This window comes from Onychomys torridus, chromosome 4 (genome assembly GCF_903995425.1).
Source record: "Onychomys torridus chromosome 4, mOncTor1.1, whole genome shotgun sequence".
Classification (NCBI taxonomy): Eukaryota; Metazoa; Chordata; class Mammalia; order Rodentia; family Cricetidae; genus Onychomys; species Onychomys torridus.
The window spans coordinates 54243934-54256778 of NC_050446.1; the positions used below are offsets into that span (position 1 = coordinate 54243934).

The window sequence follows — 12845 nt, forward strand, 5'->3', positions numbered from 1 at the left end:
ACCCTGGTAATGCAGTAGCTGGCAAGAGTGCTTCATCTCTAAGCCACACAGGAAAGATGGCTGGCTTGTTAAAGTAGAGAGAAACCCCTATTTTCTAGCATTTCAAATTATTTCAGAACAATCTACCTTTTCTTTTGTTTTTAAATAAAAGATTTTTAGAAAATATTGGTCAAAAATTTAAAGAAATAATTAAAATAGGGTTAAAGATGTAAAACTCATCAGATTACATTATAGAGACCAGTAATGACTAAATTCTCCCTAGATTTTATGAACAACCTTTATTTACAGAAATCAAACTTGTCCAATAACAATATAGCAAAGAAATACATATCAAAATCTGCTGCCATTGTACTTTTATGGTTTTTATTGCATATTTACAATTTGGGCACATTATAAGGATATACAATAGAAGCCACATTTCCCAGCCCTTAAAAATCCTATAGGAAAGGCTAGATAAATCACACACTGGTATATTTGAACATGAGTACTGGAAACATATGTATGATCATAATTTCACAGGTGAATACTCTGTGTAATGGAACAGAAGATAAGGACAGTACACAGTAGGAAAAACTCACCCAAGTATGAAACAAAAAAGCTGGCCTGAAAAGATGGAAACGATGTCCTTCATAGGTTGAAAGTCTACAAAACCATACCGACCCGCTGTGTAAAACTGTGAGGTAGTTCTTGCTGTCTCTTTTCTGCTTTGCTGACAACCACTGGGCACTTGTGCAAACAGGTGTCTTTTTCAAGCTGTGGCACCAGGAACTGGCTCTTGTATATCTTCCCGCTTCTTTCTGATCCCCCCACTTCCCTCACAAGGTGTTCTGACTTTCCTTACCGAAAGTGGGTGGGAAATGTCACATGACTGAGTTAGTGCCATTTCTTCTAGCTACTAAACTAGCATGCTTAGAGTGGAACCTTTCACAGAGTGGAGCTAATTCAAAGATTTCACGTCTTAGGAACCTCTCGGGGAGCTGTCTTGTGGCAGACAGGCTTCTTTACTTCCCTGAAATGCCAACTACCACATTCAAACATGAGTGCTACCATTTCTACCCCAACTTCTCTTACTATTTAAATATGGGAATCAGAAAAACAGTTTACACCTCTTTACACACTCCAAATATAGAAATCAGAGTACAGGACAATCACACTGGGGAAAAGAATGGTAGTTTCTTTTTAAAGCCCACCCCTAGGAGGCAGCAATTTTAAGTATTTACCCATGAGCAGACAAAAGACTATATTCACACAGATGTACGTAAGAATGATCACTATAGATTTGTTCATAACTGCTGCTCCTGCAAACAGCCCAGTTAGCCAATAAGAAACTGGAAAAAAAAAGTGGTAATATAAATGGGGATACAATACTCAGCAATAAAATAGGGATGAATTAGTAAGAGACCAACTCCACGGATAGATCTCCCAAATATTATGGTAGTGAAGAAGCCTTGTCAAAGAGGGCACTTGGTGTGTGAACTTTAGATAAGTTCTAAGACAGAACAGTCTAACTTGAAGTAGGAAAAAGAGCAGCACTTGTCATGTAGGGGTCAGTGATTGAGGAAAAGGGCCATTTGAGAGCTTTCTAGAATGGCAAGTTTTCTTCTACATAGTACTCCGTGTATTTATGAAAATACAGTGCATGTGAATGTTCTGTGCATGTAAATTTTATACCAAAAGAAAGCTATAAGCAAGTCTGGAACCCTTGCTTGTGAGAGGTATGCTGAAGTATTGAGCTGGAAGCATATAGAGGTTTGCAATTTTAGATGCCTCAAAAAATCATCTGGATGGCTGGACAGATGGATGGGCATTTGACAAAGCAAGTGTAACTAAGGCCCAGGTGGTGAGGACACTATGACATTGTTTTACATTTTATAGACAGTTTTATGGTAATACTTTGGGAAACAGAAGGTTTAGCATTTATTCCCCTCCCCCCAAAAAATGCCCTTACAAAAATATTGTCAACAAATACTTCTATGTGCCGATTTAGAAAATTAAGCTTCTCTTCAGAGTATGAGGTGAGCAATCAGCTCCCAAAATCTATGCTGGTTCAAAACCATCTGAGTAATATTTGGATCCTCTCACATTTTTGGAGAACTATGTCTACTCTCATGTAATACTCAGAGAGACTTGACTGGCTGAAGACTACCACCTGAGCTAAGATGAAGACACATTCTTCAGAGAAAAAATAACCATAAGAATGGTTTGTGCTCCATCTTATCAACTAAGTCAGTCAGGAAAAGAAAGCACACAGGTTTGAGGCTTCAGAGGACAGGCATCTTCATTCTCCAGAGGCCAAACTATCTGGTGCCTCTAAGGACTCCGCCTCAAGATTGCTGGGAACTAGCCTTACAGCACATGGCCCCCATCAGAAATGGTATTCTACATGTCCTATTTCAAACCCTTCACAGCTCTGCTCTAGTTGCCTGACAGTAACTATTTTTAGCCATATGTTTAGAATTCCTGTATCATGACATATAGGAATTACATACTGTATCTTGCCTCATAAAGAGCTCTCCCCAAAATAATCTCCATTCTTTGAAATATTTACTCACTAGCTTTCATAATATTTAGTTTCGGCACTGGCTTTCCTGTGCTCTTGATTTTCATGTCTGAGCACAGGTTCTGCTGTGTCCTGAAGTGCACAGACTAGCGTTTATTCTCAAGTCTCAGGCTTGCTTTAAACTACTGCAAGGGCATTAAGTCACACTGTGCATCACATCCACAGACTGGCACCACCATGGCACACCTTGGTTTTATAGCATGTTTCCTTCTTAATACACTCCAGCCATGACTTTCTTTGGCTTGTGTTAATTAGTGGAGTTAATGGAGTTGTCCCATGCCCTGTCAGACGCAACATAGATGATGCTTGTGTCATGCCCTCCATCTTAATGTTCCATCATCTTCCCACAGCAGTCTGTCAGCTTTAAGGCTTCATTCTACTGATGAGGGCACCAGCCCCACCCTCAATACTTCAGGCATGCAATCTAAATGCACATTTCCTTATCCACTGGTGAGAAGGGGGTAGGAATGAAGAGGGCAAGGGTAAAGTGGGACGAGGTGAGGGAAGCATGCAGCAGAAGGAATAAATAGTGTGTCCTCGCCACCACTCCATGGATGTCACTTAAGACAGGGCAAGATTAAGGAACACTATTTTCTACTCTGCAGGATTATAGCAATGATGCCTTCCACTGTACATGCCCCTTCAGTTCTCAATACTTCTGTAGATTAGTATATTTCATTATTGGAATTGATGACTTGTACACTTCATATTTCAGAGTCTCAGGGATAATCACTGACATATATTGATTCTGAGAAGTCAAGGAATGTCAAATGCTATTCATTTTGTTTCACCAAGATACTTGTTGGCTACATATCAGAAAATACTTTCTGCTCTCAACTGAGACTCTTCTAGAACTGAAAGTTAACAATGGTAAGTTTGCTAATTCAGTTAACTGTTGTGGCTATCTTCACATATCTTTTTAAATCCTAGAGAGCTTTTTCTTTGGATGCTTAAGTGGATGACAGTCTATTTACTGATACTTATTTCTGCCTGTGCCTTCTATACCGACTCAAGACCTACAGAATTACATCTGCTACAGTAGCTTTAGGTTTTAGCAACCATCATGTTTTTCTTATGACTCAGTGTGCTTTGGGTAGGATGTGAGACATACACAAGAATACCAAATCTCTTCTGGAAAGTTATACAGTATATAAAAGAACAATGAATGATCTCTACCAATGTATACTGTGCAGTGGACATAGTCACCCAACCTAACAAACATACCACTGCATGCAAAGGGGTTTAGATGAGAGAATAAGATTTGCTTAGCACTGCCAAAAAAGTAACTTGACATGTTCTCAATGAGAAGACGACAGTAACAATGCTAACAGCATACCACATATCCGCTGAAAGTAACGCTGTGACCAGCACAGTAAGAGCAGGGAACGTTCACAAGCCTACTTAAATCCCAGTAAAGTAAGAGATCCACCCAACTCTGCAGTACTGAATCCCAGTGAGCAGGCTGAGCAGTTTCCCCAGTATCACTGATGAATCACCCTTGTCAAACAGGGTCAAAGCAAAGAGAACTGGGAAGGAGGCCAAACTGATCTAAAGGAAGCTGTCCTCTTTGCACCAGAGCTCTGCTGAGTCAGACATGCACTAAGAGAAGACATCCAACCGCCACTGTCTACTGAGTTTGCAGGGGAACAAAAGCACAGGCCACAAACAAACAAAGAAAACAAAGAAAGAAAAAAGACAAGGCAAACAGACACAACCTAACAAAGGCTGCCCAGCTAAGGTCAGTCAATGCCTAGGAGACTGAAGGAATACAGGGGCTACGGCCCTGAATCGTTAAGTATTTCTTTTTAATTACACTTGTAGGCTAATGTTAGTATCAACATAACAAAGGCCTGAGATTTCAGACAAACTGAAGCCACATCCTTCGTGTGTCCTCTAAGAGAACTGTGACCATATCAGGAAAGTTGGGTGGGAGGTTGCTGGGTTTTTAATTCATAACTCCTGTGTATCTACAAAGACACACACACAGAAAGGGGCAGCAATGTGCCAATGAAGAGTGACTATGCTCATTCTGTATATCTAGTTGCATATGATTATTCAACTCATACACGGCATTCCCGTATTTTGTCTTACTTTAATTTTTGCAGGAAAGAGAGCTTAAGGTGTATGAAAATTAACTCATTTGGAATTATGCATCTATGAGCTTATGGTATAATGACAAAGTCATAATAAAACACTGATGACTCTGAAACTCAGGAAAAGAAAGATACTGAATATAAGAAACAAACATCTAAAGGTTACATGTCTAAGGATCTAACATCATACACATTCCAGATTTACAAGTCAGTCCTAACTTTAGAACATACCACTGTTTAAATATACCCCAGAGCACAGAGGATTATGTCTAATGCTCACAAGGGAACACAGGTGGAGGACTGAGCATGTGACACTCAGGAAGAGTCTAGGCACAAGACATGTGGGGCAATAGTCAGCCCCATGAAGGGCCTGATGAAAACAGGAAAAGGTTAGCACCATGATGAAGACTGGAGAGTCAGAGGAGCTCCTTCCTCACAGGAGGCCAGCCCTGAAGGAGGGTTATCAAGTATAGAAAGAACTTCTGGATGGTCTCAGAGTGGCAGTGTGAGACAGGGAGAGCAGTTGAATTTTTCCCTGGACATTATGGCACCATTAATCAAAACTACTCCAGGAAGAAAAGGCAAGGATGATATGTCCTTCATTTAGGTGGAGATGGCAGGGAGGCGGCTGAAAGCCGTGCATTTTAGATCAGACATGTAATGCAGGACACTGGAGATGGAGTGCCTAATGGCCCAGAGCTGAGGACAGCAGCAGAGTGCGCATGTACAACCGACCTGTTTTAAATGAGTTCAGAACTACACTCAGACACAGCAGAAGATATCATCTTTGAGGAATGGATTTGGGAGAGATGCTAGAAATGGAGAGAAAGGGGGGTGGTGAGGTGACAGAGAGCAAAAACATACAATTTGGTAACTGGAAGACTAAGGTTGATTTTGGGAAGAACAGCTTCCTGCAGAGTGAGTTGTAACAGACACTGAAAGGTTTTGCAGAATGAGGGATGAGGATGGACTGGCAAGGAACATGGACTTCAAGGCTGGCAGAGAAGAGGCTGGAGAAAACTGGCTTTAGCATAGGAGGGGATGTGAGCATCTCTACAGACCACAAAAATAAACTAGCATTCAATTCTTTGCATAATTCTGTACTAATCATAAATCCAGTTGTTTTTACCTTAAAAAATCTAAAATAAAAATTAACACAATGTTAAATTATATACATTTTATAACTTAATACAAACATAAAAGCATTACCATTTTATGACAAATTTTATTTCTAAAGATCTGTACAGTTTTTGTGACTAGACTTCTTCAGGATGATTTTTGACTCTAGTATCATGAGATATTAAATATTATTAACAATTTCTGCTTTAGTTCCAGAGTAATTACTGTGATATAAAAGATTACATTGAAATAGTTAAGCATACCTTCATCCTCAGCCCTCCTTCCCCAAAGACAGGCATCTTTGGGTAGTTAACAATTTGGACAGCATTTTTTAAGAGAAAAATTAAAAATAGTCTTCTATTATTATGTTCTTAAAGGTCTAATTTTTTCTCACAATAAACATGCTTATTTCTTATTATATACACATGCATATATGTGAAATTCCTGCCTAAAATACATGCAGCCACCATTAAAACCAAATGATTAGCCCATCCTCACAACCCTAAGAATGCCCTTTTAGTAAGGCACTCATGTTTAGAATTAGGATGTAACTACCAAATTAAAGAAGACGTTTATTAAGCACAGACAACTTTTAATACATTATGAATACAATAGGAAAATGTCTTTCAATTAATATGATATATCAAAGATCTGAAGGGTTTTCTTCATATAGACAATAAAAAATAATCAAATCTGAAGAATTACAAAGTAAAATTTTGAGGACACCACTATCCACTAACAGTCTAACTATGGTTTAAATATTCTACATCACCTGGGGAGGAAGGGCAATCGTGTTTTTATAGAGAATTCCTAAACTCCGATTAGCACCATTCAGAAGCTTATTATCAGTTGTTCATCTACAAACTGACAAGTCAGGTCAAGCGTGAAAGCATGGACTCAGCGCAGTGTTTACAGTTCCTTCTTCTAAGATAGCTGGAGTCTATAGCATCAAAGCATGTTATGTGATTATGCCTCGGTAGCTGAGAGGTGTTAGCATTTAGAGACGTGTTGTAGGAAGAAAGGAGGCTTATTCTGCTGGGAAATTCATCTTAGTGAGCTGTGGCTAACACAGCAGTATGCCAACAGCAAAGATGTGTGGGCATATGACCTGCAGATCTGTGGGAGCTGAGGACATTAGCTTTCCGAGGTCACCATTTCGGGATGTCTCAGCTGCTGCCTTTTGAGACTGACCAGTTTCATTCTGTCTCTGATGTGTTCTGCAGTAGAAGCCATGTCGCTTGGACTCCCAAAATATTGTTCAGTTCTAAAATCAGAACACATGGAAAATACACAGGTTAATACAAATTCATTTAACTGTAACAAGTGCATAAAAGCAAATGTTATCATAAATTGTGATATAGCCTATGAGCAGAAACTATTTCAACTGGGGCAAGGCACAGTGACTTGCACCTGGAACCCAGTCTGCTGGAATTGCTTTCTTTTGCTGCAGATAAATCATGACATTAAGCTACTTTTGATGGTTCAAATCCAGATATCCCTCGAGATTTTTCTCAGTGTAGACTATGAATAATGTTCTTCCAAGGGAAAAAAAAACTGGTAATTTTTTTTCAATATGAATTCCAAACACTCACTGGAAGTTCGTGACACAGCAGTATGTCCCTTGTGTCACATATCTAAGTGCTTTCTATATATTGATTCTAGGATGCCCCCGTCCCAGCCTTGACCTGAAAAAGCACAATTACTCCACCCTGTACAATTACTCAGGGAACCAAGACAGAGCGCTGCAGTCACTGCTAGGAAGTAAGGAAAGGAGCCGAGACACTGGGCTCCAGCCTCAGTATTCTCCTCTATCATATGAGCACAAAGCAGGGACACTTGGCTTCGATTTGATGGCTTGGTTTCTCTATTGTTTGAATTAACTCCCTTTGCACTACCTCTCAGTGACTCAGTGACAAGGTCTAGATCTCCAATGATCCAAAATGCTTGATTCTTTTCCTGGCTTATTGATGTCCACATCAGGTCGTCTCACATTGGAAATAGAAAAGAGGGTGTAGATCAGGGCCTGATGACCTTCCATATGACAAATCCCAGATGCCTTAGGGCTCATGAGAAGGAGACAGGTCTAGAGCCGGACAGACCTGAGACTGTGTCCTAACTCCAACACCTGGAAACTATGAAATGCTGCTCCTCTTACTAAATTAGAGCCTCCGTTCCTTCTGTTTTAAGTCATGAATAATCACCCTGGCCTGGATCTATCTGGTCTAAGAAATGAAGGTAAAGAGCTGAAGCTGCTTGATTGATGTATCTTAGGAGCTCATAGGTCTCAGTCCTTTCCTGACCCTCCCCATTCTGAATGAGGCCCCAAATCTCACAACTCCCCACTGTCACAGCTCAGGCTAGAAGTCCACGTCTCAGACTAATCTGCAATCGTCCATCTATAATTGTCAAGAGGCAAAGGTGACATCAGCAAACACCAACTATCACTGCTGCCAACAGCTGAATTTGGAATTCCTTCAGTTTAAACTGATCTATTGTAGGAGTTGAAAATGTGGACCAAAATGAAAGTGCTTAGCCTTCTGAAGAACAGATTTTCTTCTCTTAATGATTTAACTTTTAAATGATAAGAACATGCACCATACCCATCGGGGTAAATCACAGGGACAGTGAGTCTATCCAAAAGTGATTTCCCAACAGCTTCAATTTCCTCAAACTGTTCCTCATCATTAATTGCTTCAGGCTCTTCTGGACAGTCTTGCAAAATCTGTAGCAAACAAAAGGGGTGGTACCAATCAAAACCGCAAAGGGAATCAATCCCACTTGACCTCTGTAAGTTGAAGAAGGTGTTCTGGTTCCATGCTTAGTGTCCTGCCCTGAGCATCAACTATATGAGACTGAGCTATGACTGCCTAAGTATCAACTCTACGAGGCTGAGCTGTGTCTGGTGAAGAAATTCTCATCACAAATGAAGCATATCTCTGATAACAATATATAATCAGGAGTACAAAAATATCTCTGGTGATTTCTAGGAAAGAAATACTGGAATGCTGCTGTGGATATCGCTCTGTATAAATAAAATGCTGACTGGCCAGGAGCCAGGCAAGAAGTATAGGTGGGACAAGCAGAGAAGAGAATTCTGGGAAGTGGAAGGCTGAGGCAGAGAGACACTGCTAGCCACTGCCACCATGACAAGAGAGATGTAAGGCACCGGTAAGCCACGAGCCACATGGCAAAGTATAGATGATTAGAAATGGGTTAATTTAAGATATAAGAACAGCTAGCTAGAAGCCTGAGCCATTAGGCCAAACAGTTTAAATAATATAAGCGTCTGTGTGTTTATTTTATAAGTGGGCTGTCGGACTGCCGGGACTTGGCGGGACCCGGAGAAAAAACTCTCTAGCTACAGAATGCTATTTGGAAAATGAATAGAACTCATGCTTAAGAAATAGTGCCTAGCTTATTAGACAACCATTTACTAAACATTTAATGAGATGTTTACTTAGCAAAGCAGAGTGTGAATGTCAGACTCTATTCTTGAGGAGTTTATGGACTTCAAACTCAAAGAAACTGTAAAACCACAACCAATATAATGTGCGCAAATGTAACTGACATGCAGATCTGCTGATTTCGCTGGTTATAATTCTAATATAGAAAGCTTTACCATTTCAAAGACATTTCATTCTCTTTTTTTATTTAAAAATTCAAGATCTGGATTTAAATTAGAGTATTTCTTAGTTACTATGTTGTACAATTTGCTTACAGCCTTAGTCAAGCTCATGCTTACCTTATGAAAGAAAGCAGTCAAGAAGAGAAATAGTCCATGATGACAAAGGGCTTTACTTAAGTTTGCTCAATAAAATGGGTCATTATAAGCAAGATGAAGGCCAGGGATAAAAAACAAATAAACAACCTCCCCCTAAAAAAAACAAAACCACCAACTTTCTATTTGAAAAATCTTCTAACTATATTTATTTTTATATACCTTTTAAAGAATTCTCAATTTAAAAATACTCTCACATTTAAAAATAGTCTCCTCTAAAATGTCATCTGTGGGTTAGAAAGCTGAATGATTCTCTTTTGATAGAGGCGGGGTACTGGGTCCCAAGATGGGGTGGGGTTTCTGGGCCTGCACTGGCATACTCACCCTGTACAAGCCCATTAAGCACAACATTTAAGGTCTATACTTTTTCTGGATGAGTAGCATAGTTTATAATAATAAAAAATGCTCACTGAAATCATCAGCAGATAAACAAGTCAAGCCATCTTCTGTAGCTGAAGTTTTTTCTGGTCCTGTCCAGCCCTACAGACCCCACAGCCACTTATAAAATCATCATTTAGAAACTTATATTAATTAAAATTGCTAGGCCATTAGCTCAGGCCTACCACTGACTAGCTCTTACACTTAAACTCAGCCCATTTCTGTTAATCTGTATGTTGTCACATGTTCCATGGCTTTGCCTGTGTGCCATTACATGTTTCTCCTTAGATGGTGGGCTGGCATTTCCTGACTCAGCACTTTTTTTTTTTCCAGAATTTTTCTTGTCTGTTTATCCCACCTATACTTCCTGCCTGGCTACTGGCCAATCAGCTTTTTATTTATCAACCAATCAGAACAACACATTCACAGCATACAGACCATCCATAGCGATTTTCTATACTTTTTCCATCCTCACTAGGCCTTTGTCTGTCTATTGTCTGACTAGGGTCTCTCTTGCTCAGCCTACCCTTGAACCTCAGGACCTTCCTGTTTCAGTTTCTGGAGTACTGTGACTATAGATACAGACCAACATACTCAATGTCATTGGGCCCATTTAAACAAAAACACCAATCTGCACAGTTCAGCGAGCAGGTGAGAGAATCAGCTACGTCACTTTCAACAGTGTGCTTCAAATATGAAACCCCTCAATTCCTGAGGTACCCTGTCACATCTGTTTGCTCTGAATTCTTGAGGCTCCCTGTCACATTTGTTCATCCTGAGGTGAGGCTATAACTTAGGTTTTCCACATATTACTGTGTATTTTAAATCTTCTGCATATAAACTCCCACTATAAGAGATCAACACAGAATTAACTACCTAATAAAACTTCCTTCTTGAACGGGAATATACTCAGCATCACCATTGTGAAGAGAAATGGGTTCTGACAAAAATTTGCCCAAATAACACAACTATTTTTATTATTGGCTTCTCTAACTAATGACATAAAACTATGGAGAAATAAATTCTAGAATGAATCTTTAAAAATAATCATGGAACAAAGGTTTTGTTTTTAGTTTCATTAGTTTATTTGGCCAGGCTTTACCCTGAATTATGAAATCACCAAGTAACTTTTAGAAACTTTCTGACAATTACTACCGACATAGTTCCAAAATAGTTTCCTTTCTTGGCTCAATGAAAAGGCCTGACAAGATGACAGCAGAGTGTAGAGAGAGACCTGGACCTTGACTGGCCTGGGAGGGGCAAGGAGAGAGGAAGCCAGGATCCCTGTAGCTCTGGAATCCCCTGGCCAAGCACTCCAGCCCGGATCAACTCAGGAGACTTAGTGTAGACACTTTTGAGATAATACACATTCAATGAACCTTAGCAACAAAATGAATATGAACAGTAACACATAGATTAATGATATAATTACATTATTCCAACTAACATTTTAAACATTTGCAATGAATACCATCAAGGAAACATTTCTTTGTTTTGTTGTTATTTAGATTTTAAAAGAGAATACAATGGGGCTGGAGAGGTCTCAATGGTTAAGAACACTGGCTGCTTTTCCAAAGGACTTGGGCTCCATTTCTGGCACCCACATGATGATGCAAAACTGTCTGCAGCTGCTGTCCCAGGGGATCTGACACCCCCTTCTGGCCTCTGCAGGTACTGCACTGCATGTGGTGCCCAGATTTAAATCGAGGCAAACACACACACATAAATAAAAATAAATAAAATCTCAAAAATAATTGTTTAAGATTCTGCCTACCTTTTCAGCATTTGAGTGAAAGGCAATAGCCATTTCCAACCTATGCACCCTCTCTTCAGATGCTACTGTGAACTGCTTCCACACTCTGTTCAGTCGAGGAAGTGTGTCCCCTGAGGACCGGGAAGTACAGCGCAAAGATTGGCACAGAACGACCGTGGCCTGCAGCAACTGTCTGCCATAGTCGTAAGTACTCTAGGGAGGAAATCCACCGAGTTAAATAGAACACAAGCAATCCGTAAGGAAGGAGGTGGGCACACTGTGCGGCACACCGTACATCTGTACTACATGGATCCCGTGGCCTGTCAGCAATCTGCAAACACAACTAACAAATGCATGTCTAGTTGGCTCCCAGGGTTGTCTCTCTCAACTTCTGTCCTTATTCTGTGCTCGCCATCTCAGCCGGCTAAATTCTACTGGCCAAAAAGAGTGTCAGCTCTCTGATCACCCAACAGAAGAGGTGAAGTGAGCTGTCCTACATTACATATAGGAAAGTAAAGTAGGACAGTGTGAATTCTGCATCAGGGAAAATACACAAACACACCCTCAATCCCAGAACAACTCTGTATCGCTATGCTAATTCTAGTGACACACTGGGAATGCTATTTCTAATCTGCTGTCACTAACAAGAGCCTCACATGAATTCTGTGAACTACCTGATAGTCTAAACGGCACAGCATATAATACAGAGCAGAGGGAGCCCAGGGACCCTACACTTGGGAGCCAGACCCTCTTGAGTTCACATGGCCCAGTCTTGGTATACCAGCTAGCATTTTCTCAGCTCTGTGTAACAGAACTGACCTTTCTTAGACTTGGAAGGTTAAGTTACACCAACACCTGCAGAAAGTCATTCACATACTGTCCTTGAAGAAAAGAAGACAAGGTCTGTACCTGTGCAACATCAACAAATTTTCGATGTTTTTCCAGTAAAACCTTCGTTTCCTGAGCATCATCGCCCAATCTGATATGGGTCTTCAGCAGGGCATCCAGAAGTTCACTTAACCACTCTACTGCCTAAGGAACACACAGAATAAAACTGGATTCATAATTCTTGCCTTGTCATGAAATACCAGCTCTGTGCAAAAATGACCTCTGTTTGATTAGTTAGCTCTTTAATCATAACCCTGGTTTTAGAATTCATCTGAT

General features: G+C 40.2%; 1 protein-coding gene across 3 annotated transcripts in view; it reads right to left on the reverse strand.

Annotated features, from left to right (window-relative positions):
- Positions 1-259: 259 nt before the first annotated feature.
- Sestd1 (SEC14 and spectrin domain containing 1) overlaps positions 260-12845 on the reverse strand; it is a 98658-nt gene continuing 86072 nt past the window's right edge. For all 3 annotated transcript variants that reach the window (XM_036183775.1, XM_036183776.1, XM_036183774.1), the window contains 4 exons: positions 12591-12713; positions 11703-11894; positions 8373-8494; positions 260-7036 (listed from right to left, as the gene is read on the reverse strand). In XM_036183775.1, coding sequence (XP_036039668.1) covers positions 6907-7036; positions 8373-8494; positions 11703-11894; positions 12591-12713 — 567 coding nt within the window. In that variant the 3' untranslated portion in view covers positions 260-6906. The remainder of the gene's footprint in view (positions 7037-8372; positions 8495-11702; positions 11895-12590; positions 12714-12845) is intronic.